We start from the raw sequence: 26,874 nt of genomic DNA, 5'->3' as shown, positions 1-26,874 counted from the left end.
TTCTTCATTTTTGATCTGATAATGTATCTCACCTCATTCCCCTCGCTGTCTCTCTCTCTGTCTCTCTCTCCCCCATTCTTCTTTTGTTTTCTGTCTCCCTCTCCTCAAATCTCAAACTTGTTATCTTGAACATCTCTCCGTCTCTTTCCCCAATATACTCTCATCCCATCTTCTACCCCTTTCTTTGTCCCCACTCCTCTTCCTCATCTCCTCTGTCTTTCCGTTTCCCCCTCATCATCTCCTTAATATACTCCTTTATCTTACATTGCTCCTTTTATATCTCTTCACTTCATCTCTCACACTCTCCATCTCTCTCTCTCTTTCTCCCTTTCTCTCTCGCTCTCACTCTCTCTCTCCCTTTCTCTCTCTATCGCTCGCTCGCTCTTTCTTTCTCCCTTTCTCTCTCTCTCTCTCTCTCTCTCTCTCTCTCTCTCTCTCTCTCTCTCCCTCACTCACTCACTCTCTCCCTCCCTCCCTCCCTCCCTCCCTCCCGTCCTCCCTTCTCTCGCTCTCTCACCCTCTCCCTCCCCTTCTCTCTCTCTTTCCACTCTCCTCCAGTCTTTGTGTGTCCAGGCACACTGCTGCGTGTACAGGCGGCCAGCTCGCCTCAGGAGGCAGAGCATCAGTCGGGGGCGTGGTGTAAGGACCCCCTGCAGTCAGGTGACCGGCTCTATGTCATGCCTTGGACTCCCTACCGCACCGACATGCTGTATGAGTACGCCTCCTGGGAGGACTTCAGACAGAACCGCGCCACCACCACCTACAAGTGAGCACCGCCTCTGCCCCCCGCCAGTTCACATCAAATAATCCCTCTGCCTCTGCATTGATTTATTTGAATACTGCTGTAGATGGATGGTGAATGGCAGTGTGGGTTCCATGGGGTCCTGTGGTGATCTGTAGACCACTGGTGGGGCACCTCAGGGGTCAGTGTGAAGTCCAATTAATTTAGTGAAATACATGTTTTTTTCTTGTGCTCCATGGGATGGAGAAGTATGAGAACCACAGGTCTCTTTGGACATGTTGGTCTCTTCGGACATGAGCCGGTCATCACCCAAAAGCTCATGGTTTATTGATTCTCCTGTCATATTCTGACCACCCACTTCTTCCCCTCCTATAGGTTGCCGAACCGTGTTGATGGCACAGGCTTCGTGGTATACGACGGCGCCGTGTTCTACAATAAGGAGCGCACACGCAACATGGTCAAGTATGACCTGCGCACACGCATCAAGAGCGGCGAGGCCATTATCGCCAATGCCAACTACCACGACACATCGCCCTACCGCTGGGGTGGGAAGAGCGATATCGACCTGGCAGTGGACGAGAATGGGCTGTGGGTCATCTACGCCACAGAGTCCAACAACGGACGACTGGTGGTCAGCCAGGTGGGTGGAGGAGAGGAGGATGGAGGGAATAGAAGAGTGTTAGAGGAGTGTAACAGGGGGATGGAGGGAATAGAAGAGTGTAAGAGGAGTGTAACATGAGGATGGAGGGAATAGAAGAGAGAGGAGTGTAACATGATGGTGGAGGGAATAGAAGAGTGTGAAGAGGAGTGTAACAGGATGATGGAGGGAATAGAAGAGAGAGGAGTGTAACAGGATGATGGAGGGACTAGAAGAGTGTAACAGGATGATGGAGGGAAGAGAAGAGTGTAAGAGGAGTGTAACAGGATGATGGAGGGAATAGAAGAGTGTGAAGAGGAGTGTAACAGGATGATGGAGGGAATAGAAGAGTGTAAGAGGAGTGTAACAGGATGATGGAGGGAATAGAAGAGTGTGAGAGAGTGTAACAGGATGATGGAGGGAATAGAAGAGAGAGGAGTATAACAGGATGATGGAGGGAATAGAAGAGTATGAAGAGGAGTGTAACAGGATGATGGAGGGAATAGAAGAGAGAGGAGTGTAACAGGATGATGGAGGGAATAGAAGAGTGGAAGAGGAGTGTAACAGGATGATGGAGGGAATAGAAGAGAGAGGAGTGTAACAGGATGATGGAGGGAATAGAAGAGTGTAAGAGGAGTGTAACAGGATGATGGAGGGAATAGAAGAGTGTAAGAGGAGTGTAACAGGATGATGGAGGGAATAGAAGAGTGTAAGAGGAGTGTAACAGGATGATGGAGGGAATAGAAGAGAGAGGAGTGTAACAGGATGATGGAGGGAATAGAAGAGTGTAAGAGGAGTGTAACAGGATGATGGAGGGAATAGAAGAGTAAGAGGAGTGTAACAGGATGATGGAGGGACGGATGGAGAAAGAAGAGTAAGAGGAGTGTAACAGGATGATGGAGGGAATAGAAAGAGAAGGAGTAAAGGATGATGGAGGGAATAGAAGAGAGAGGAGTGTAACAGGATGATGGAGGGAATAGAAGAGAGAGGAGTGTAACAGGATGATGGAGGGAATAGAAGAGAGAGGAGTGTAACAGGATGATGGAGGGAATAGAAGAGAGAGGAGTGTAACAGGATGATGGAGGGGAATAGAAGAGGATGATGGAGGGAATAGAAGAGGAGTGTAATAGGATGATGGAGGGAATAGAAGAGAGAGGAGTGTAACAGGATGATGGAGGGAATAGAAGAGAGAGGAGTGTAACAGGATGATGGAGGGAATAGAAGAGAGAGGAGTGTAACAGGATGATGGAGGGAATAGAAGAGAGAGGAGTGTAACAGGATGATGGAGGGAATAGAAGAGAGAGGAGTGTAACAGGATGATGGAGGGAATAGAAGAGTAAGAGGAGTGTAACAGGATGATGGAGGGAATAGAAGAGTGTAAGAGGAGTGTAACAGGATGATGGAGGGAATAGAAGAGAGAGGAGTGTAACAGGATGATGGAGGGAATAGAAGAGAGAGGAGTGTAACAGGATGATGGAGGGAATAGAAGAGAGAGGAGTGTAACAGGATGATGGAGGGAATAGAAGAGAGAGGAGTGTAACAGGATGATGGAGGGAATAGAAGAGAGAGGAGTGTAACAGGATGATGGAGGGAATAGAAGAGAGAGGAGTGTAACAGGATGATGGAGGGAATAGAAGAGAGAGGAGTGTAACAGGATGATGGAGGGAATAGAAGAGAGAGGAGTGTAACAGGATGATGGATGATGGGGAATAGAAGTGATAGCAAGAGACGGAGAATGAACAGATGAAGGGAATAGAAGAGGAGTGTAACAGGATGATGGAGGGAATAGAAGAGAGAGGAGTGTAACAGGATGATGGAGGGAATAGAAGAGAGAGGAGTGTAACAATGATGGAGGGACGATGGAGTGAACAGGAATGGAGGGAATAGAAGAGAGGAGGAGTGTAACAGGATGATGGAGGAAGAGAAAGTGTAACAGGATGATGGAGGGAGAAGAGGAGTGTAACAGGATGATGGAGGGAACAGAAGAAAGAAGAGGAGTGTAACAGGATGATGGAGGGAACAGAAAGATGTGTAAAGAGGAGTGTAACAGGATGATGGAGGGAACAGAAGAGTGTAAGAGGAGTGTAACAGGACGATGGAGGGAATAGAAGAGAGAGATGAGTGTAACAGGACGATGGAGGGAATAGAAGAGTGTAAGAGGAGTGTAACAGGATGACGGAGGAACAGAAGAGAGAGGAGTGTAACAGGATGATGGAGGGAATAGAAGACAGAAGAGTGTAACAGGATGATGGAGGGAATAGAAGAGTGAAAGAGGAGTGTAATGGAGGAATGATGACGAGGGAATGGAGAAGAAGGAACAGGATGATGGAGGGAATAGAAGAGAGAGGAGGTAACAGGATGATGGAGGGAACAGAAGAGTAAGAGGAGTGTAACAGGATGATGGAGGAACAGAAAGAGAGAGGAGTGTAACAGGAGGATGATGGAGGGAATAGAAGAGAGAGGAGTGTAACAGGATGATGGAGGGAATAGAAGAGAGAGGAGTGTAACAGGATGATGGAGGGAATAGAAGAGAGTGTAACAGGATGATGGAGGGAATAACAGGAAGAGGAATAGAAGAGAGGAGTGTAACAGGATGATGGAGGGAATAGAAGAGTGTAACAGGAAGAGGAGTGTAACAGGATGATGGAGGGAATAGAAGAGTGTAAGAGGAGTGTAACAGGATGATGGAGGAATAGAAGAGAAGGAGTGTAACAGGATGATGGAGGGAACAGAAGATGATGTAAGAGGAGTGTAACAGGATGATGGAGGGAATAGAAGAGTAAAGAGGAGTGTAACAGGACGATGGAGGGAACAGAAGAGAGAGGAGTGTAACAGGATGATGGAGGGAATAGAAGAGAGAGGAGTGTAACAGGATGATGGAGGGAATAGAAGAGAGGAGTGTAACAGGATGATGGAGGGAACAGAAGAGTGTAAGAGGAGTGTAACAGGATGATGGAGGAACAGAAGAGTAAGAGGAGTGTAACAGGATGATGGAGGGAATAGAAGAGAGAGTGTAACAGGATGATGGAGGGAACAGGATGATGGAGGAACAGACGATGGAGGAACAGAAAGAGGAGTGTAACAGGATGATGGAGGGAATAGAAGAGAGGAGTGTAACAGGATGACGGAGGGAACAGAAGAGAGAGGAGTGTAACAGGACGGAGAGGAACAGTAAAGGATGATGGATGGATAGAAGAAGAGGAGTGTAACAGGATGATGGAGGGAATAGAAGAGTAACAAGAGGAGTGTAACAGGATGATGGAGGGAATAGAAGAGAGAGGAGTGTAACAGGATGATGGAGGGAATAGAAGAGAGAGGAGTGTAACAGGATGATGGAGGGAATAGAAGAGAGAGGAGTGTAACAGGATGATGGAGGGAATAGAAGAGAGAGGAGTGTAACAGGATGATGGAGGGAATAGAAGAGAGAGGAGTGTAACAGGATGATGGAGGGAATAGAAGAGTGTAAGAGGAGTGTAACAGGATGATGGAGGGAATAGAAGAGAGAGGAGTGTAACAGGATGATGGAGGGAATAGAAGAGAAGAGAAGAGTGTAACAGGATGATGGAGGGAATGTAACAGGACGATGGAGGGAACAGAAAGAAGAGGAGTGTAACAGGACGATGGAGGGAACAGAAGAGTGTAAGAGGAGTGTAACAGGATGATGGAGGAACAGAAGATGGAGGAGGAAGGATGATGGAGGGATAGAAGAGAGAAGAGTGTAACAGGATGATGGAGGAATGAGGCAACAGGACGACGGAGGAACAGAAGAGAGAGGAGTGTAACAGGACGATGGAGGGAATGTAACAGGATGATGGAGGGAATAGACGACGATGGAGGGAACAGAGGAGTGTAACAGGACGATGGAGGGAATAGAAGAGAGAGGAGTGTAACAGGACGATGGAGGGAATAGAAGAGAGAGGAGTGTAACAGGATGATGGAGGGAATAGAAGAGAGAGGAGTGTAACAGGATGATGGAGGGAATAGAAGAGAGAGGAGTGTAACAGGACGATGGAGGAACAGAAGAGGGTGCAAGAGGAGTGTAACAGGATGATGGAGGGAATAGAAGAGAGAGATGTAACAGGATGATGGAGGGAATAGAAACAGGACAGGATGGAGGGAATAGAAGAGAGAGGAGTGTAACAGGACGATGGAGGGAATAGAAGAGTGTAAGAGGAGTGTAACAGGATGATGGAGGGAACAGAAGAGTGTAACAGGATGATGGAGGGAATAGAAGAGAGGTGTAACAGGATGATGGAGGAACAGAAAGATGTAACAGGAAGAGGATGTAACAGGACGACGGATGGAAAGAGTAACAGGAGAAGAATAGAAAGAGGAGTGTAACAGGATGATGGAGGGAACAGAAAGAGAGAGGAGTGTAACAGGATGATGGAGGGAATAGAAGAGAGAGGAGTGTAACAGGATGATGGAGGGAATAGAAGAGAGAGGAGTGTAACAGGATGATGGAGGAACAGAAATGGAGGGAAAGAGAGAGGAGTGTAACAGGATGATGGAGGAACAGAAGAGAGTGTAAGGAGTGTAACAGGATGATGGAGGAATAGAAGAGTAAGAGGAGTGTAACAGGATGATGGAGGGAACAGAAGAGTGTAAGAGGAGTGTAACAGGACGATGGAGGAACAGAAAGAGAAGAGGATGATGGAGGAATAGAAGAGAGAGGAGTGTAACAGGATGATGGAGGGAATAGAAGAGAGAGGAGTGTAACAGGATGATGGAGGAATAGAAGAGTGTAACAGGAGAGGAGGGAATGTAACAGGATGATGGAGAGGAATAGAAGAGTGTAAGAGGAGTGTAACAGGATGATGGAGGAACAGAAGAGATGGAAGAGGAGTGTAACAGGACGATGGAGGGAACAGAAGAGAGAGGAGTGCAAACAGGACGACGGAGGAATGATAACAGGACGACGGAGGGAACAGAAGAGAAGAGGAGTGTAACAGGACGATGGAGGGAACAGAAGAGTGTAAGAGGAGTGTAACAGGATGATGGAGGAACAGAAGAGTAAGAGGAGTGTAACAGGACGATGGAGGGAACAGAAGAGAGAGGAGGATGATGGAAACAGGGACGAGGGATGGAACAGGAATGGAGATAGAAGAGAGAGGAGTGTAACAGGATGATGGAGGGAATAGAAGATGTAAGAGGAGTGTAACAGGATGATGGAGGGAATAGAAGAGGATGATGGAGGGAAGAGGAGTGTAACAGGATGATGGAGGAATAGAAGAGAGAGGAGTGTAACAGGATGATGGAGGGAATAGAAGAGTGTAAGAGGATGTAACAGGACGATGATGATGGAGGGAATAGAAGAGAGAGGAGTGTAACAGGATGATGGAGGGAATAGAAGATGATGAATAAGAGGAGTGTAACAGGACGATGGAGGAATGATGGAGGAGGACGATGGAGAAGAGTAAGAGGAGTGTAACAGGATGATGGAGGGAATAGAAGAGAGAGGAGTGTAACAGGACGATGGAGGAACAGAAGAGAGAGGAGTGTAACAGGACGATGGAGGAACAGAAGAGTAAGAGGAGTGTAACAGGACGATGGAGGGAATAGAAGAACAGAGTGTAACAGGATGATGGAGGGAATAGAAGAGAGAGGAACAGGATGATGGAGGGAATAGAAGAGTGAGGAGAGGAGTGTAACAGGATGATGGAGGGAACAGAAGAGGAGAGGAGTGTAACAGGATGATGGAGGAACAGAAGAGAGAGGAGTGTAACAGGATGATGGAGGGAATAGGATGATAACAGGACGATGGAGGAACAGAAGAGAGAGGAGTGTAACAGGACGATGGAGGGAACAGAAGAGAGAGGAGTGAATAACAGGATGATGGAGGGAATAGAAGAGAGAGGAGTGTAACAGGATGATGGAGGGAATAGAAGAGGATGATGGATGTGTGAGGAGTGGATGATGGAGGGAATAGAAACAGGATGATGGAGGGAACAGATGGAGGGAGGAGAGAGAGAGGAGTGTAACAGGACGATGGAGGGAATAGAAGAAGAGGAGTGTAACAGGATGATGGAGGGAATAGAAGAGTGAGGATGATGTAACAGACGATGATGGAGGAGTGACAGGATGATGGAGGAAGAGAGAGGAGTGTAACAGGATGATGGAGGAATAGAAGAGAGAAGGAGTGTAACAGGATGATGGAGGGAATAGAAGAGTGAGTGTAACAGGATGATGGAGAGTGTAACAGGATGATGGAGGGAATAGGATGAGAATGAATAGAAAGAGGAGTGTAACAGGATGATGGAGGGAACAGAAGAGAGAGGAGTGTAACAGGATGATGGAGGGAATAGAAGAGAGAGGAGTGTAACAGGAACAGGATGATGGAGGGAACAGAAGAGAGAGGAGTGTAACAGGATGATGGAGGGAATAGAAGAGAGAGGAGTGTAACAGGATGATGGAGGGAATAGAAAGAGAGGAGTGTAACAGGATGATGGAGGGAATAGAAGAGAGAGGAGAGTGTAACAGGATGATGGAGGGAATAGAAGAGAAGAGGAGTGTAACAGGATGATGGAGGAACAGAAGAGTGTGATGATGGAGAATAGAAGAGTGTAACAGGATGATGGAGGGAATAGAAGAGAGAGGAGTGTAACAGGATGATGGAGGAATAGAAGAGATGGAGGAATAAGAGGAGTGTAACAGGATGATGGAGGAATAGAAGTAACAGGAGAGGAGGGTGTAACAGGATGATGGAGGGAATAGAAGAGTGTAAGAGGAGTGTAACAGGATGATGGAGGGAATAGAAGAGAGAGGAGTGTAACAGGATGATGGAGGGAATAGAAGAGTGTAAGAGGAGTGTAACAGGATGATGGAGGGAATAGAAGAGAGAGGAGTGTAACAGGATGATGGAGGGAATAGAAGAGTGTAAGAGGAGTGTAACAGGATGATGGAGGGAATAGAAGAGAGAGGAGTGTAACAGGATGATGGAGGGAATAGAAGAGAGAGGAGTGTAACAGGATGATGGAGGGAATAGAAGAGAGAGGAGTGTAACAGGATGATGGAGGGAATAGAAGAGAGAGGAGTGTAACAGGATGATGGAGGGAATAGAAGAGAGAGGAGTGTAACAGGATGATGGACGACGGATAGAACAGAGATGAGAGGAGTGAACAGGAGTGTAACAGGATGATGGAGGGAAAGAAAGAGACGACGGAGGAACAGGAATAGAAGAGAGAGGAGTGTAACAGGATGATGGAGGAATAGAAGAGAGAGGAGTGTAACAGGATGATGGAGGGAATAGAAAGAGAGAGGAGTGTAACAGGATGATGGAGGGAATAGAAGAGAGGAGTGTAACAGGATGATGGAGGGAATAGAACGAGAGTGTGAGTGAACAGGATGATGGAGAAGAGAGGTGTAACAGGATGATGGAGGGAATAGAAGAGTGTAAGAGGAGTGTAACAGGATGATGGAGGAATAGAAGAGAGAGGAGTGTAACAGGATGATGGAGGGAATAGAAGAGTGTAAAGAGGATGTAACAGGACGATGGAGGGAATAGAAGAGTGTAAGAGAGTGTAAACAGGACGATGGAGGGAATAGAAGAGTGAAGAGAGGAGTGTAACAGGATGATGGAGGGAATAGAAGAGAGAGGAGTGTAACAGGATGATGGAGGGAACAGAAAGAGAGTGTAACAGGATGATGGAGGGAACAACAGGAGTGATGGAGGGAATAGAAGAGAGAGGAGTGTAACAGGATGATGGAGGGAATAGAAGAGAGAGGAGTGTAACAGGATGATGGAGGGAATAGAAGAGAGAGGAGTGTAACAGGATGATGGAGGGAATAGAAGAGAGAAGAGTGTAACAGGATGATGGAGGGAATAGAAGAGAGAGGAGTGTAACAGGATGATGGAGGGAATAGAAGAGAGAGGAGTGTAACAGGATGATGGAGGGAATAGAAGAGAGAGGAGTGTAACAGGATGATGGAGGGAATAGAAGAGTGTGAAGAGGAGTGTAACAGGATGATGGAGGGAATAGAAGAGTGTAAGAGGAGTGTAACAGGATGATGGAGGGAATAGAAGAGTGTAAGAGGAGTGTAACAGGATGATGGAGGGAATAGAAGAGAGAGGAGTGTAACAGGATGATGGAGGGAATAGAAGAGAGAGGAGTGTAACAGGATGATGGAGGAACAGAAGAGAGAATAGACGATGGAGGGAATAGAAGAGGAGTGTAACAGGATGATGGAGGGAATAGAAGAGTGTAAGAGGAGATGATAACAGGATGATGGATGGGAATAGAAGAGAGGAGTGTAACAGGATGATGGAGGGAACAGAAGAAGAGGAGTGTAACAGGATGATGGAGGGAATAGAAGAGAGAGGAGTGTAACAGGATGATGGAGGGAATAGAAGAGAGAGGAGTGTAACAGGATGATGGAGGAATAGAAGAGAGAGGAGTGTAACAGGATGATGGAGGGAACAGAAGATGGAGGGAAAGAGGAGTGTAACAGGATGATGGAGGAACAGAAGAGAGAGGAGTGTAACAGGATGATGGAGGGAATAGAAGAGTGTGAAGAGGAGTGTAACAGGATGATGGAGGGAATAGAAGAGTGTAAGAGGAGTGTAACAGGATGATGGAGGGAATAGAAGAGAGAGGAGTGTAACAGGATGATGGAGGGAATAGAAGAGAGAGGAGTGTAACAGGATGATGGAGGGAATAGAAGAGAGAGGAGTGTAACAGGATGATGGAGGGAATAGAAGAGAGAGGAGTGTAACAGGATGATGGAGGGAATAGAAGAGAGAGGAGTGTAACAGGATGATGCGTTTAAGAATGGGTGATATTCTGTAGTTTGAGATACATTTATGGTTACCATCACCCCCCCTCCTCCCAGGTGAACCCGTACACCCTGCGCTTCGAGGGCACCTGGGAGACCAGCTTCGACAAGAGGCTGGCGTCCAACGCCTTCATGGCGTGCGGCGTGCTCTACGCCGTGCGCAGTGTCTATCAGGACGACGACAGCGAGGCCGGCGGGGATCTGATCCTTTACGCCTACAACACGAACCGTGCCCGGGAGGAGCCCGTCCACATCCCCTTCCCTAACCCCTACCAGTACGTCTCCTCTGTGGACTATAACCCCAGAGACAACCAGCTCTACATCTGGAACAACTATAATGTTCTGAGATACCCGCTGGAGTTCGGACCACCGGACCCCACCACTGGTGAGTCCTGAGATGTGTGTGTACAGTAGACCTTTATTTCTGGTATAATTTGTCCATTGATGTCAGTTGTAGTGGGATATTTGCACAAATGCAAATCACCACCTGTTCGCCCTCTTGTACGTATCTTGCTTTTTCAGATTAATTATTATTAATTATCCATTGTGTTTTGGGTGAATATTTTAGCGATGCAGGTCTATCTGGAGTTAGTATTTGGCCCTGAGAGAGAGAGAGAGAGAGAGAGAGAGAGAGAGAGAGAGAGAGAGAGAGAGAGAGAGAGAGAGAGAGAGAGAAAGACAGACAGAGGCAGACAGACAGTCTTGTCCCGGTGTTGTTAGAGGAGAGTGGGTGTTTGATCAGTTGAGATTTTGTAGTTGGGATGTGTTACTTCTATGGATGCATTACAGTTGGTTGTTAATGTCGGTAGTGACTTCTGTCATATACATTTGATCAATAATTGACATCCTCCTTTCTTCTTCCTTTCTTGCCGTGCACACTCCCTCCCCTCTCCAGGGGTAGTGATAGGAACACTGAAAGAGTAATATATAGATATATTAAAGTAGTTTGTCATGCACACTCCCTCCCCTCTCCATAGGAACACTGAAAGAGTAATATATAGATATATTAAAGTAGTTTGTCGAGCACACTCCCTCCCCTCTCCATAGGAACACTGAAAGAGTAATATATAGATATATTAAAGTAGTTTGTTGTGCACACTCCCTCCCCTCTCCATAGGAACACTGAAAGAGTAATATATAGATATATTAAAGTAGTTTGTTGTGCACACTCCCTCCCCTCTCCAGGGGTAGTGATAGGAACACTGAAAGAGTAATATATAGATATATTAAAGTAGTTTGTTGTGCACACTCCCTCCCCTCTCCAGGGGTAGTGATAGGAACACTGAAAGAGTAATATATAGATATATTAAAGTAGTTTGCCGTGCACACTCCCTCCCCTCTCCATAGGAACACTGAAAGAGTAATATATAGATATATTAAAGTAGTTTGTCGTGCACACTCCCTCCCCTCTCCATAGGAACACTGAAAGAGTAATATATAGATATATTAAAGTAGTTTGCCGAGCACACTCCCTCCCCTCTCCAGGGGTAGTGATAGGAACACTGAAAGAGTAATATATAGATATATTAAAGTAGTTTGTCGTGCACACTCCCTCCCCTCTCCATAGGAACACTGAAAGAGTAATATATAGATATATTAAAGTAGTTTGCCGAGCACACTCCCTCCCCTCTCCATAGGAACACTGAAAGAGTAATATATAGATATATTAAAGTAGTTTGTCGTGCACACTCCCTCACCTCTCCAGGGGTAGTGATAGGAACACTGAAAGAGTAATATATAGATATATTAAAGTAGTTTGCCGAGCACGCTCCCTCCCCTCTCCAGGGGTAGTGATAAGAACACTGAAAGAGTAATATATAGATATATTAAAGTAGTTTGTCGTGCACACTCCCTCCCCTCTCCAGGGGTAGTGATAGGAACACTGAAAGAGTAATATATATATATATTAAAGTAGTTTGCCGTGCACACTCCCTCCCCTCTCCATAGGAATACTGAAAGAGTAATATATAGATATATTAAAGTAGTTTGTCGTGCACACTCCCTCCCCTCTCCATAGGAACACTGAAAGAGTAATATATAGATATATTAAAGTAGTTTGCCGAGCACACTCCCTCCCCTCTCCAGGGGTAGTGATAAGAACACTGAAAGAGTAATATATAGATATATTAAAGTAGTTTGCCGAGCACACTCCCTCCCCTCTCCATAGGAACACTGAAAGAGTAATATATAGATATATTAAAGTAGTTTGTCGAGCACACTCCCTCCCCTCTCCATAGGAACACTGAAAGAGTAATATATAGATATATTAAAGTAGTTTGTCGTGCACACTCCCTCCCCTCTCCATAGGAACACTGAAAGAGTAATATATAGATATATTAAAGTAGTTTGCCGAGCACACTCCCTCCCCTCTCCATAGGAACACTGAAAGAGTAATATATAGATATATTAAAGTAGTTTGTCGTGCACACTCCCTCCCCTCTCCAGGGGTAGTGATAGGAACACTGAAAGAGTAATATATAGATATATTAAAGTAGTTTGCCGAGCACACTCCCTCCCCTCTCCAGGGGTAGTGATAAGAACACTGAAAGAGTAATATATAGATATATTAAAGTAGTTTGTCGTGCACACTCCCTCCCCTCTCCATAGGAACACTGAAAGAGTAATATATAGATATATTAAAGTAGTTTGCCGAGCACACTCCCTCCCCTCTCCAGGGGTAGTGATAGGAACACTGAAAGAGTAATATATAGATATATTAAAGTAGTTTGTCGTGCACACTCCCTCCCCTCTCCATAGGAACACTGAAAGAGTAATATATAGATATATTAAAGTAGTTTGCCGAGCACACTCCCTCCCCTCTCCATAGGAACACTGAAAGAGTAATATATAGATATATTAAAGTAGTTTGTCGTGCACACTCCCTCACCTCTCCAGGGGTAGTGATAGGAACACTGAAAGAGTAATATATAGATATATTAAAGTAGTTTGCCGAGCACGCTCCCTCCCTCTCCAGGGGTAGTGATAAGAACACTGAAAGAGTAATATATAGATATATTAAAGTAGTTTGTCGTGCACACTCCCTCCCCTCTCCAGGGGTAGTGATAGGAACACTGAAGAGTAATATATATATATTAAAGTAGTTTGCCGTGCACACTCCCTCCCCTCTCCATAGGAATACTGAAAGAGTAATATATAGATATATTAAAGTAGTTTGTCGTGCACACTCCCTCCCCTCTCCATAGGAACACTGAAAGAGTAATATATAGATATATTAAAGTAGTTTGCCGAGCACACTCCTCCCTCTCCAGGGGTAGTGATAAGAACACTGAAAGAGTAATATATAGATATATTAAAGTAGTTTGCGAGCACACTCCCTCCCTCTCCATAGGAACACTGAAAGAGTAATATATAGATATATTAAAGTAGTTTGTCGAGCACACTCCCTCCCCTCTCCATAGGAACACTGAAAGAGTAATATATAGATATATTAAAGTAGTTTGTCGTGCACACTCCCTCCCCTCTCCATAGGAACACTGAAAGAGTAATATATAGATATATTAAAGTAGTTTGCCGAGCACACTCCCTCCCCTCTCCATAGGAACACTGAAAGAGTAATATATAGATATATTAAAGTAGTTTGTCGTGCACACTCCCTCCCCTCTCCAGGGGTAGTGATAGGAACACTGAAAGAGTAATATATAGATATATTAAAGTAGTTTGCCGAGCACACTCCCTCCCCTCTCCAGGGGTAGTGATAAGAACACTGAAAGAGTAATATATAGATATATTAAAGTAGTTTGTCGTGCACACTCCCTCCCCTCTCCATAGGAACACTGAAAGAGTAATATATAGATATATTAAAGTAGTTTGTCGTGCACACTCCCTCCCCTCTCCAGGGGTAGTGATAGGAACACTGAAAGAGTAATATATAGATATATTAAAGTAGTTTGCCGAGCACACTCCCTCCCCTCTCCAGGGGTAGTGATAAGAACACTGAAAGAGTAATATATAGATATATTAAAGTAGTTTGTCGTGCACACTCCCTCCCCTCTCCATAGGAACACTGAAAGAGTAATATATATATATATTAAAGTAGTTTGCCGTGCACACTCCCTCCCCTCTCCATAGGAATACTGAAAGAGTAATATATATATATATTAAAGTAGTTTGTCGTGCACACTCCCTCCCCTCTCCAGGGGTAGTGATAGGAACACTGAAAGAGTAATATATAGATATATTAAAGTAGTTTGCCGAGCACACTCCCTCCCCTCTCCAGGGGTAGTGATAAGAACACTGAAAGAGTAATATATAGATATATTAAAGTAGTTTGTCGTGCACACTCCCTCCCCTCTCCATAGGAACACTGAAAGAGTAATATATAGATATATTAAAGTAGTTTGCCGAGCACACTCCCTCCCCTCTCCATAGGAACACTGAAAGAGTAATATATATATATATTAAAGTAGTTTGTCGTGCACACTCCCTCCCCTCTCCAGGGGTAGTGATAGGAACACTGAAAGAGTAATATATAGATATATTAAAGTAGTTTGTCGTGCACACTCCCTCCCCTCTCCAGGGGTAGTGATAGGAACACTGAAAGAGTAATATATAGATATATTAAAGTAGTTTGTCGTGCACACTCCCTCCCCTCTCCAGGGGTAGTGATAGGAACAAGAGTAATATATAGATATATTAAAGTAGTTTGTCGTGCACACTCCCTCCCCTCTCCAGGGGTAGTGATAGGAACACTGAAAGAGTAATATATAGATATATTAAAGTAGTTTGTGCCGTAATTAATAATCCGGAGAACTTTTGAACTCAACTTCTGAGAGATGTAACATTTACGTGCCTTTCTCTCTTTTATTCATGCTCTGGTTTTGTCTTTGTCTTTCTCTATTCCCCTCTCACCACTTTCATTCCATCTCTTTTCTTTTATTTCCCTTTTTTTGTCTCTCACTTTCGCTTTCCCTATTTATATCTTTGACTTTATTTGGACTTTATTTTGTCATCCTCAGTGATTTTATTTATACATGTGCTTTATTATGTGTTTTAAAACTAAACTAAATCACCCCCCCTGTCTCTCTCTCTTCAGGCCCTCTGACGACCACTCAGGTGACCAGCACCACGCCAGCCCGACCTTTCACCTCCAGTTCTAGCCCTGCTACCACCCGCCCCCTGGCCCCCACCTCTCACCCCATTGGTGCTATCAACAAGGGCCCTGACCTGCGGCCAATCACAGCCACCGTACCAGTCACCAGGCGGCCTCCCCGCCCACCCGTCCAGGGCCCGGAGCCCCAGGTGTGTGAGTCCAGAGTGGCCAGAGGGGTGCAGTGGCCCTCCACCCAGAGAGGAGAGACTGTGGACCGCCCCTGTCCTAAAGGATCACTAGGTGGGGACTGACTATTACCGTGTTTCCTGTATGTAAGAGTGTCTTTTTATTTGAGTTGGGGTGTGTGGTTGTGCGTGCATGTGTGTCTGTGCTTTTTGTTAATTTTTTGTAGGTGCTCAAGTACACGTGTGAATATACATACATGTGTGTGTGTGTTTTTTCTTCATTTGTGAGTATATCTGTGTGTGTGCGTGCACGTGCATGTTTCCCAGTGTGTCTCTGTTTTAGTGTGTGTGTGCGTGTGTGTGTGTGTGTGTGTGTGTGTGTGTGTGTGTGTGTGTGTGTGTGTGTGTGTGTGTGTGTGTGTGTGTGTGTGTGTGTGTGTGTGTGTGTGTGTGTGTGTGTGTGTGTGTGTGTGTGTGTGTGTGTGTGTGTGTGTGTGTGTGTGTGTGTGTGTGTGTGTGTCACTGTTTCAGTGTGTTTGTGCTGCAGCTCTTGTTTTTCCCCTGGCTGGCTGTGTTGTCTCCCCCTCTCCTCTCCTGTCCCACTGTTAGTCTCAGCAGCAGGCTGGGTCCCAGAGGATTCCCTCTACATGAAAGCCCGTCCTTCTCTCCTCTCCTCTCCAAATGAAAGAGTCGTCTCACAGCGAAACAGGGATAGCCAAGTGAAAGTGTGGAATAATGAAATGAAAGACTGAACAAAAACAGGATACACCTCCCTTCATGCTAGCTTCTATAACTCCAAACATGCAAGCATCAAATATCTCTCTCTCTCTCTCTCTCTCTCTCTCTCTCTCTCTCTCTCTCTCTCTCTCTCTCTCTCTCTCTCTCTGACAACAACAGTAACGCTAAATTAGCAGCTGGCTTAATTGCCATGTCTTGGCAGAGATTTCAAACCAAATCTGCGCTAGATGGAGGAGAGCAGGGAGTGGAGGAGGGGGGGGGGGTACTTATGCTCTGATTCCTCCACTGCTGTGTTGTCTCTCTGTCTTCTCTCTTCTCCCTCTCTTCTCCCTCTCTCTTCTCCCTCTCTTCTCCCTCTCTTCTACCTCTCTCTTCTCCCTCTCTCCCTCTCTTCTCCCTCTCTCTTCTCCCTCTCTCTTCTCCCACTCTTCTCCCTCTCTCTTCTCCCTCTCTCTTCTCCCTCTCTTCTCCCTCTCTTCTCCCTCTCTTCTCCCTCTCTCCCTCTCTTCTCCCTCTCTTCTCCCTCTCTCTTCTCCCTCTCTTCTCCCTCTCTTCTCCCTCTCTTCTCCCTCTCCCTCTCTTCTCCCTCTCTTCTCCCTCTCTCTTCTCAATCTCTTCTCCCTCTCTTCCCCCTCTCTTCTCCCTCTCTCTTCTCCCTCTCTTCTCCCTCTCTTCTCCCTCTTTTCTCCCTCTCTCCTCCCTCTCTTCTCCCTCTCTTCTCCCTCTCTCCCTCTCTTCTCTCCCTCTCTTCTCTCCCTCTCTTCTCCCTCTCTCCCTCTCTTTTCCCTCTCTCTTCTCCCTCTCTCTTCTCCCTCTCTCCCTCTCTTCTCCTCTCTCTTCTCCCTCTCTTCTCCCTCTCTCTTCTCCCTCTCTTCTCCCTCTCTTCTACCTCTCTCTTCTCCCTCTCTCCCTCTCTTCTCCCTCTCTCTTCTCCTCTCTCTTCTCCCACTCTTCTCCCTCTCTCTTCTCCTCTCTCTTCTCCCTCTCTTCTCCTCTCTTCTCCCTCTCTTCTCCCTCTCTCCCTCTCTTCTCCCTCTCTTCTCCCTCTCTCTTCTCCTCTCTTCTCCCTCTCTTCTCCCTCTCTCCTCTCTTCTCCCTCTCTCTTCTCCCTCTCTCTTCTCAATCTCTTCTCCCTCTCTTCCCCCTCTCTTCTCCCTCTCTCTTCTCCCTCTCTTCTCCCTCTCTTCTCCCTCTTTTCTCCCTCTCTCCTCCCTCTCTTCTCCCTCTCTTCTCCCTCTCTCCCTCTCTTCTCTCCCTCTCTTCTCTCCCTCTCTTCTCCCTCTCTCCCTCTCTTTTCCCTCTCTCTTCTCCCTCTCTCTTCTCCCTCTCTCCCTCTCTTCTCCCTCTCTCTTCTCCCTCTCTTCTCCCTCTCTCTTCTCCCTCTCTCCCTCTCTTCTCCCTCTCTCTTCTCCTCTCTTCTCCCTCTCTCCCTCTCTTCTCCCTCTCTCCCTCTCTTCTCCCTCTCTCTTCTCCCTCTCTCTTCTCCCTCTCTCTTCTCCCTCTCTCCCTCTCTTCTCCCTCTCTCTTCTCTCCCTCTCTCCCTCTCTTCTCCCTCTCTCTTCTCCCTCTCTCCCTCTCTCTTCTCCTCTCCCCCCTCTCTTCTCCCTCTCTTCTACCTCTCTCTTCTCCCTCTCTCCCTCTCTTCTCCCTCTCTCTTCTCCCTCTCTCTTCTCCCACTCTTCTCCCTCTCTCTTCTCCCTCTCTTCTCCCTCTCGCCCTCTCTTCTCCCTCTCTCTTCTCTCCCTCTCTCCCTCTCTTCTCCCTCTCTCTTCTCCCTCTCTCCCTCTCTTCTCCCTCTCTCTTCTCCCTCTCCCCCTCTCTTCTCCCTCTCTTCTACCTCTCTCTTCTCCCTCTCTCCCTCTCTTCTCCCTCTCTTCTCCCTCTCTCCCTCTCTTCTCCCTGACTCTTCTCCCTCTCTCTTCTCCCTCTCTTCTCCCTCTCTTCTCCCTCTCTTCTCCCTCTCTCCCTCTCTTCTCCCTCTCTCTTCTCCCTCTCTTCTCCCTCTCTTCTCCCTCTCTCTTCTCCCTCTCTTCTCCCTCTCTCTTCTCCCTCTCTTCTCCCTCTCTCCCTCTCTTCTCCCCCTCTTCTCCCTCTCTCTTCTCCCTCTCTTCTCCCTCTCTCCCTCTCTTCTCCCTCTCTCCCTCTCTTCTCCCTCTCTCCCTCTCTTCTCCCTCTCTCTTCTCCCTCTCTCTTCTCCCTCTCTTCTCCCTCTCTCCCTCTCTTCTCCCTCTCTCTTCTCCCTCTCTCTTCTCCCTCTCTTCTCCCTCTCTCCCTCTCTTCTCCCTCTCTTCTCCCTCTCTTCTCCCTCTCTCTTCTCCCTCTCTTCCCCCTCTCTTCTCCCTCTCTCTTCTCCCTCTCTTCTCCCTCTCTTCTCCTTCTCTTCTCCCTCACTCCCTCTCTTCTCCCTCTCTTCTCCCTCTCTCTTCTCCCTCTCTTCTCCCTCTCTCCCTCTCTTCTCCCTCTCTTCTCCCTCTCTCTTCTCCCTCTCTTCCCCCTCTCTTCTCCCTCTCTCTTCTCCCTCTCTTCTCCCTCTCTTCTCCTTCTCTTCTCCCTCACTCCCTCTCTTCTCCCTCTCTTCTCCCTCTCTCTTCTCCCTCTCTTCTCCCTCTCTCCCTCTCTTCTCCCTCTCTCTTATCCCTCTCTCTTCTCCCTCTCTTCTCCCTCTCTTCTCCCTCTCTTCTCCCTCTCTTTTCTCCCTCTCTTCTCCCTCTCTTCCTCATCTCTTCTCCCTCTCTCTTCTCCCTCTCTTCTCCCTCTCTCCCTCTCTTCTCCCCCTCTTCTCCCTCTCTCTTCTCCCTCTCTTCTCCCTCTCTCCCTCTCTTCTGCCTCTCTCCCTCTCTTCTCCCTCTCGCCCTCTCTTCTCCCTCTCTTCTCCCTCTCGCCCTCTCTTCTCCCTCTCTCTTCTCCTCTCTTCTCCCTCTCTTCTCCCTCTCTTCTCCCTCTCTCCCTCTCTTCTCCCTCTCTTCTCCCTCTCTCTTCTCCCTCTCTTCTCCCTCTCTTCTCCCTCTCTTCTCCCTCTCCCTCTCTTCTCCCTCTCTTCTCCCTCTCTCTTCTCAATCTCTTCTCCCTCTCTTCCCCCTCTCTTCTCCCTCTCTCTTCTCCCTCTCTTCTCCCTCTCTTCTCCCTCTTTTCTCCCTCTCTCCTCCCTCTCTTCTCCCTCTCTTCTCCCTCTCTCCCTCTCTTCTCTCCCTCTCTTCTCTCCCTCTCTTCTCCCTCTCTCCTCTCTTTTCCCTCTCTCTTCTCCCTCTCTCTTCTCCCTCTCTCCCTCTCTTCTCCCTCTCTCTTCTCCTCTCTTCTCCTCTCTCTTCTCCCTCTCTCCCTCTCTTCTCCTCTCTCTTCTCCCTCTCTTCTCCCTCTCTCCCTCTCTTCTCCCTCTCTCCCTCTCTTCTCCCTCTCTCTTCTCCCTCTCTCTTCTCCCTCTCTCTTCTCCCTCTCTCCCTCTCTTCTCCCTCTCTCTTCTCTCCCTCTCTCCCTCTCTTCTCCCTCTCTCTTCTCCCTCTCTCCCTCTCTCTTCTCCCTCTCCCCCTCTCTTCTCCCTCTCTTCTACCTCTCTCTTCTCCCTCTCTCCCTCTCTTCTCCCTCTCTCTTCTCCCTCTCTCTTCTCCCACTCTTCTCCCTCTCTCTTCTCCCTCTCTTCTCCCTCTCGCCCTCTCTTCTCCCTCTCTCTTCTCTCCCTCTCTCCTCTCTTCTCCCTCTCTCTTCTCCTCTCTCCCTCTCTTCTCCCTCTCTCTTCTCCCTCTCCCCTCTCTTCTCCCTCTCTTCTACCTCTCTCTTCTCCCTCTCTCCCTCTCTTCTCCCTCTCTTCTCCCTCTCTCCCTCTCTTCTCCTGACTCTTCTCCCTCTCTCTTCTCCCTCTCTTCTCCCTCTCTTCTCCCTCTCTTCTCCCTCTCTCCCTCTCTTCTCCTCTCTCTTCTCCCTCTCTTCTCCCTCTCTTCTCCTCTCTCTTCTCCCTCTCTTCTCCCTCTCTCTTCTCCCTCTCTTCTCCCTCTCTCCTCTCTTCTCCCCCTCTTCTCCCTCTCTCTTCTCCCTCTCTTCTCCCTCTCTCCTCTCTTCTCCCTCTCTCCCTCTCTTCTCCCTCTCTCCCTCTCTTCTCCCTCTCTCTTCTCCCTCTCTCTTCTCCCTCTCTTCTCCTCTCTCCCTCTCTTCTCCCTCTCTCTTCTCCCTCTCTCTTCTCCCTCTCTTCTCCCTCTCTCTCTCTCTCTTCTCCCTCTCTTCTCCCTCTCTTCTCCCTCTCTCTTCTCCCTCTCTTCCCCCTCTCTTCTCCCTCTCTCTTCTCCCTCTCTTCTCCCTCTCTTCTCCTTCTCTTCTCCCTCTCTCCCTCTCTTCTCCCTCTCTTCTCCCTCTCTCTTCTCCTCTCTTCTCCCTCTCTCCCTCTCTTCTCCCTCTCTTCTCCCTCTCTCTTCTCCCTCTCTTCCCCCTCTCTTCTCCCTCTCTCTTCTCCCTCTCTTCTCCCTCTCTTCTCCTTCTCTTCTCCCTCCTCCCTCTCTTCTCCTCTCTTCTCCCTCTCTTCTCCCTCTCTTCTCCCTCTCTCCCTCTCTTCTCCCTCTCTCTTATCCCTCTCTCTTCTCCCTCTCTTCTCCCTCTCTTCTCCCTCTCTTCTCCCTCTCTTTTCTCCCTCTCTTCTCCCTCTCTTCCTCATCTCTTCTCCCTCTCTCTTCTCCCTCTCTTCTCCCTCTCTCCCTCTCTTCTCCCCCTCTTCTCCCTCTCTCTTCTCCCTCTCTTCTCCCTCTCTCCCTCTCTTCTGCCTCTCTCCCTCTCTTCTCCCTCTCGCCCTCTCTTCTCCCTCTCTTCTCCCTCTCGCCCTCTCTTCTCCCTCTCTCTTCTCTCCCTCTCTCCCTCTCTTCTCCCTCTCTCTTCTCCCTCTCTCCCTCTCTTCTCCCTCTCTCTTCTCCCTCTCCCCCTCTCTTCTCCCTCTCTTCTACCTCTCTCTTCTCCCTCTCTCCCTCTCTTCTCCCTCTCTTCTCCCTCTCTCCCTCTCTTCTCCCTGACTCTTCTCCCTCTCTCTTCTCCCTCTCTTCTCCCTCTCTTCTCCCTCTCTCCCTCTCTTCTCCCTCTCTCTTCTCCCTCTCTTCTCCCTCTCTTCTCCTCTCTCTTCTCCCTCTCTTCTCCCTCTCTCTTCTCCCTCTCTTCTCCTCTCTCCCTCTCTTCTCCCCTCTTCTCCCTCTCTCTTCTCCCTCTCTTCTCCCTCTCTCCTCTCTTCTCCCTCTCTCCCTCTCTTCTCCCTCTCTCCCTCTCTTCTCCCTCTCTCTTCTCCCTCTCTCTTCTCCCTCTCTTCTCCCTCTCTCCCTCTCTTCTCCCTCTCTCTTCTCCCTCTCTCTTCTCCCTCTCTTCTCCCTCTCTCCCTCTCTTCTCCCTCTCTTCTCCCTCTCTTCTCCCCTCTCTTCTCCCTCTCTTCCCCCTCTCTTCTCCCTCTCTCTTCTCCCTCTCTTCTCCCTCTCTTCTCCTTCTCTTCTCCTCACTCCCTCTCTTCTCCCTCTCTTCTCCCCTCTCTCTTCTCCTCTCTTCCCCTCTCTCCCTCTCTTCTCCCTCTCTCTTATCCCTCTCTCTTCTCCCTCTCTTCTCCCTCTCTTCTCCCTCTCTTCTCCCTCTCTTTTCTCCTCTCTTCTCCCCCTCTTCCTCATCTCTTCTCCCTCTCTCTTCTCCCTCTCTTCTCCCTCTCTTCTCCCTCTCTCCCTCTCTTCTCCCTCTCTCTTCTCCCTCTCTCTTCTCCCTCTCTTCTCCCTCTCTCCCTCTCTTCTCCCTCTCTCCCTCTCTTCTCCCTCTCTCCCTCTCTTCTCTCTCTTCTCCCTCTCTCTTCTCCCTCTCTCTTCTCCCTCTCTCCCTCTCTTCTCCCTCTCTCTTCTCCCTCTCTTCTCCCTCTCTCTTCTCCCTCTCTTCTCCCTCTCTCCCCTCTCTTCTCCCTCTCTCCCTCTCTTCTCCCTCTCTCCCTCTCTTCTCCCTCTCTCTTCTCCCTCTCTCCCTCTCTTCTCCCTCTCTCTTCTCCCACTCTTCTCCGTCTCTCCCTCTCTTCTCCCTCTCTCTTCTCCCTCTCTCTTCTCCCTCTCTTCTCCCTCTCTTCTCCCTCTCTTCTCCCTCTCTCCCTCTCTTCTCCCTCTCTTCTCCCTCTCTTCTCCCTCTCTCTTCTCCCTCTCTTCCCCCTCTCTTCTCCCTCTCTCTTCTCCCTCTCTTCTCCTTCTCTTCTCCCCTCTCTTCTCCCTCTCTCCCTCTCTTCTCCCTCTCTTCTCCCTCTCTCTTCTCCCTCTCTTCTCCCTCTCTTCTCCCTCTCTTCTCCCTCTCTCCCTCTCTTCTCCCTCTCTCTTCTCCCTCTCTCCCTCTCTTCTCCCTCTCTTCTCCCTCTCTCTTCTCCCTCTCTTCTCCCTCTCTTCTCCCTCTCTCCCTCTCTTCTCCCTCTCTTCTCCCTCTCTTCTCCCTCTCTCTTCTCCCTCTCTTCCCCCTCTCTTCTCCCTCTCTCTTCTCCCTCTCTTCTCCTTCTCTTCTCCCCTCTCTTCTCCCTCTCTCCCTCTCTTCTCCCTCTCTTCTCCCTCTCTCTTCTCCCTCTCTTCTCCCTCTCTTCTCCCTCTCTTCTCCCTCTCTCCCTCTCTTCTCCCTCTCTCTTCTCCCTCTCTCCCTCTCTTCTCCCTCTCTTCTCCCTCTCTCTTCTCCCTCTCTTCTCCCTCTCTTCTCCCTCTCTTCTCCCTCTCTCCCTCTCTTCTCCCCCTCTTCTCCCTCTCTCTTCACCCTCTCTTCTCCCTCTCTCCCTCTCTTCTCCCTCTCTCCCTCTCTTCTCTCTCTTCTCCCTCTCTCTTCTCCCTCTCTCTTCGCCCTCTCTTCTCCCTCTCTCCCTCTCTTCTCCCTCTCTCCCTCCCTTCTCCCTCTCTCTTCTCCCTCTCTTCTGTTGTTCCCTGTATGGAGCTGTTTGTGTAGCGGCAGTGGAAAGACCCTTCCTTGGTTGATCCCAGTGTGTTGTCCTCTCTCTGAACTCCCCTAACTAAACAGAAAACTTAGCTGAAAACGAGGGGTGGCGGGAGGTCCTCCCTTGAGGTGTTATTCTTGCAGATGAGAGACGATGCCTGATGGCGCCGTCTTTGCTGTGTGTGTGAGTGGAGCAGTGTGTGTATGTGGGGGGGGCTGTGTGTGTGTGTGTCGCGCACGTTTGTGTGAATTTGTGTTCCTTTAAAGCCATGTTCTTATAGCCAACTCATTGGAAAGCCTACCCCTCCCTTCTCGTTCTTTCTCTTTCTGTCCTACACTCCATTATTTAACCTTTCCACTTCTGCCCCATTTTCTCTCACACACTTCCTCCTCCTTCCTCCCTCTCTTTTCTCTCCTCCGCCGAACCACTCAAAGTATAGCATATTTCAAGTTCATTTAATTTACTATTTTTTTATTTGTCGTACTCTTTGCCCTGTTCCTTTTCTCTTTAAAATCCATTTCTCTATAATTGCCCAATACCTAATGCTTATTATCTCTCCATCCCTCTCTTCCTCCCTCCATCCCTTTCTCCCTTCCTCCCTGGCCCTCCCAGGCATCGCCTCGTTCCAGTGCTTGGCGGCTCCGGTCATGTGGAACCCTCGGGGCCCTGACCTCAGTAACTGCACCTCTCCCTGGGTCAACCAGGTAGCCCAGAAGGTAAGACCTCCACCTCTACTAGTCCCTCTGTTGGGGGCCTCTGGCCCTGCCTCTGGCCCTGCCTCTGGCCCTGGGTGTCTGTGTCCATATGCACACTGCCATTAGCATGTCTCCAAGGCTCTCCTGATTAAAACCCATCACCACCATATCACTAAGATTTTCACTCATTAGAATGACTCATTTCAACTAGACCCATATTCAAATCCACTCTTCATCCTCCACTTTCTATAGTTAGTCTTTCACCCTATGGAAGGCCATTAAGGTCAAGATGATGGAAATACTATTTTTATTGAGTATATTTAAAGTATATTAAAAGATAATTGAGTTACAACTATTTTATTGAGTATATTTAAAGTGTATTTCTTATTAACAAAACGTGAGTCTACTCCGCACCTTCAACTTACCTTCAACTTACCACTCTCAGGCATCAGCAACCCCCCAACACACACTCCTCTGTGTAGTACCCAGTGGTGGAAATGTGTGTCTCTGTGTAGATAAAGAGCGGTGAGAATGCTGCCAACATTGCTGGGGAGTTGGTGAACCACACACGGGGGCGGATCCACGCTGGTGATGTCAGCTCGTCAGTGCGTCTGATGGAACAGCTGCTGGACATACTGGATGCCCAGCTTCAGGCCCTGCGGCCCGGCAACAAGGAGTCAGCCGCACGCAACTACAACAAGGTAGAAGACACACACGTGCAAAAACACACCACACCACACACACACACACACACACACACACAGATAGATGTACACAAACACAAAGTTGTACAAACACACACACTCACACATAGACACATTCACACGCACTCACAGACAAACTGAACTGGGTGTTTAAAAATGCACGCTAACAGACCCATAGTGTGTAACATCCCTCTAGACTTGCAGTTTGCCATTGTTTTGGTGTTACAGTACCCTATAGAAGTGTACTGTAACACTATTGTCCTCCCTCCTATCAGCTCCAGAAGAGAGAGAGGACCTGTCGGGCTTACATCCAGGTAACCTTCCCCTTTAATCCCCACACTTTAAATGGACAATATCTTCTAGCCCACCAGTGTACTGTCTACTGAGAATAATGTGGGAAAGATAACCCCTAGTCTGTAGTAGACGTATGTGTGTACTGTATAGGATTCCTTTAGGCTGAGATATATCATGTAACGTGTTCAGAATCATTCTAGTTGCAGGTGGAGTGCTGTGCAGCGGTATGTGTGTGTGTGTGTGTGTGTGTGCGTGTGTGTGTGTGTGTGTGTGTGTGTGTGTGTGTGTGTGTGTGTGTGTGTGTGTGTGTGTGTGTGTGTGTGTGTGTGTGTGTGTGTGTGTGTGTGTGTGTGTGTGTGTGTGTGTGTGTGTGTGCTGTATGGCTGATATCTCTCTGGATGCCTGAAATGTGTCTGTAATATTTCCTCAGGCTGCTGCTTTCTTTGTAGTTTTTCCTCATGTTCATAGTATCTCTCTGAAATGTGGTAAGGGGAAGGGGAAATGTATGGTGATGTATGGTAAGGGGAAATGTATGGTGATGTATGGTAAGGTGAAGGGGAAATGTATGGTAATGTATGGTAAGGGGAAGGGGAAATGTATGGTGATGTATGGTAAGGGGAAGGGGAAATGTATGGTGATGTATGGTAAGGGGAAATGTATGGTGATGTATGGTAAGGGGAAATGTATGGTGATGTATGGTAAGGGGAAGGGGAAATGTATGGTGATGTATGGTAAGGGGAAATGTATGGTGATGTATGGTAAGGGGAAATGTATGGTGATGTATGGAAGGGGAAGGGGAAATGTATGGTGATGTATGGTAAGGGGAAGGGGAAATGTATGGTGATGTATGGTAAGGGGAAGGGGAAATGTATGGTGATGTAGGGGAAGGGGAAATGTATGGTGATGTATGGTAAGGGGGAAATGTATGGTGATGTATGGTAAGGGAAGGGGAAATGTATGGTGATGTATGGTATGGTGTGAAGGGGAAATGTATGGTGATGTATGGTAAGGAAGGGGAAATGTATGGTGATGTATGGTAAGGGAAGGGGAAATGTATGGTGATGTATGGTAAGGGAAGGGGAAATGTATGGTGATGTATGGTAAGGGAAGGAAATGTATGGTGATGTATGGTAAGGGAAAAAGGGGAAATGTAATGGGGAAGGGGAAATGTATGGTGATGTATGGTAAGGGGAAATGTATGGTGATGTATGGTAAGGGGAAGGAAATGTATGGTGATGTAGGGGGGGAAGGGAAATGTATGGTGAAATGTATGGTGATGTATGGTAAGGAAATGTATGGTGATGTATGGTAAGGGGAAGGGAAATGTATGGTGTATGGTAAGGGAAGGGAAATGTATGGTGATGTATGGTAAGGGGGGAAATGTATGGTGATGTATGGGGGAAGGGGAATGGTGATGTATGGTATGTATGGTAAGGGGAAATGTATGGTGATGTATGGTAAGGGGAAGGGAAATGTATGGTGATGTATGGTAAGGAAGGGGAAATGTATGGTGATGGTAAGGGGAAATGTATGGTGATGTATGGTGGTAAGGGAAATGTATGGTGATGTATGGTAAGGGAAGGGAAATGTATGGTGATGTATGGGGGAAATGTATGGTGATGTATGGTAGGGGGGAAATGTATGGTGATGTATGGTAAGGGGAAGGGAAATGTATGGTGATGTATGGTAAGGGAAGGGAAATGTATGGTGATGTATGGTAAGGAAGGGAAATGTATGGTGATGTATGGTAAGGAAGGAAATGTATGGTGATGTATGGTAAGGGGAAGGAAATGTATGGTGATGTATGGTAATGGGAAGGGGAAATGTATGGTGATGTATGGTGATGTAGGGGAAGGGGAAATGTATGGTGATGTATGTAGGGGAAGGGAAATGTATGGTGATGTATGGTAAGGAAGGGGAAATGTATGGTGATGTATGGTAAGGGGAAATGTATGGTGATGTATGGTAAGGAAATGTATGGTGATGTATGGTGATGTATGGAAGGGGAAATGTATGGTGATGTATGGTAAGGGGAAGGGGAAATGTATGGTGATGTATGGTAATGGAAGGGGAAATGTATGGTGATGTATGGTAAGGGGAAATGTATGGTGATGTATGGTGGTGAATGGGAAATGTATGGTGATGTATGGTAGGGGAAAATGGTG

At 47.8% G+C, this 26,874-nt stretch overlaps 1 protein-coding gene and 1 long non-coding RNA gene across 51 annotated transcripts in view; both read left to right on the top strand.

Annotated features, from left to right (window-relative positions):
• The window catches only part of LOC118376256 (adhesion G protein-coupled receptor L1), a 326,381-nt gene that overhangs the window by 242,645 nt on the left and 56,862 nt on the right, over nt 1–26,874 (top strand). For all 49 annotated transcript variants that reach the window (XR_008136747.1, XR_008136723.1, XR_008136709.1 and 46 more), the window contains 7 exons: nt 559–766; nt 1,118–1,382; nt 10,209–10,536; nt 15,205–15,501; nt 23,629–23,732; nt 24,227–24,412; nt 24,691–24,729. Coding sequence is in view for 2 of the 49 variants with exons in the window: in XM_052519291.1 (XP_052375251.1) it covers nt 559–766; nt 1,118–1,382; nt 10,209–10,536; nt 15,205–15,501; nt 23,629–23,732; nt 24,227–24,412; nt 24,691–24,729 (1,427 nt within the window). In the remaining 47 variants the exon portion in view is untranslated. The remainder of the gene's footprint in view (nt 1–558; nt 767–1,117; nt 1,383–10,208; nt 10,537–15,204; nt 15,502–23,628; nt 23,733–24,226; nt 24,413–24,690; nt 24,730–26,874) is intronic.
• On the top strand, nt 1,550–8,801 carry LOC127930097 (uncharacterized). 2 transcript variants are annotated; one of them, XR_008136756.1, is made up of 3 exons: nt 1,550–1,780; nt 8,067–8,449; nt 8,740–8,801. It is a non-coding gene; the product is annotated as an uncharacterized LOC127930097 (long non-coding RNA). The 2 variants fall into 2 exon arrangements; XR_008136757.1 differs by lacking the exon at nt 1,550–1,780 and adding an exon at nt 6,640–6,662 and having other exon boundaries at nt 8,110–8,449.

Source organism: Oncorhynchus keta, chromosome 5, assembly GCF_023373465.1.
Source record: "Oncorhynchus keta strain PuntledgeMale-10-30-2019 chromosome 5, Oket_V2, whole genome shotgun sequence".
Taxonomy (NCBI): Eukaryota; Metazoa; Chordata; class Actinopteri; order Salmoniformes; family Salmonidae; genus Oncorhynchus; species Oncorhynchus keta.
Note: the sequence above shows the minus strand (reverse complement) of the source record. Positions and strands in the feature narration are given on the sequence as shown.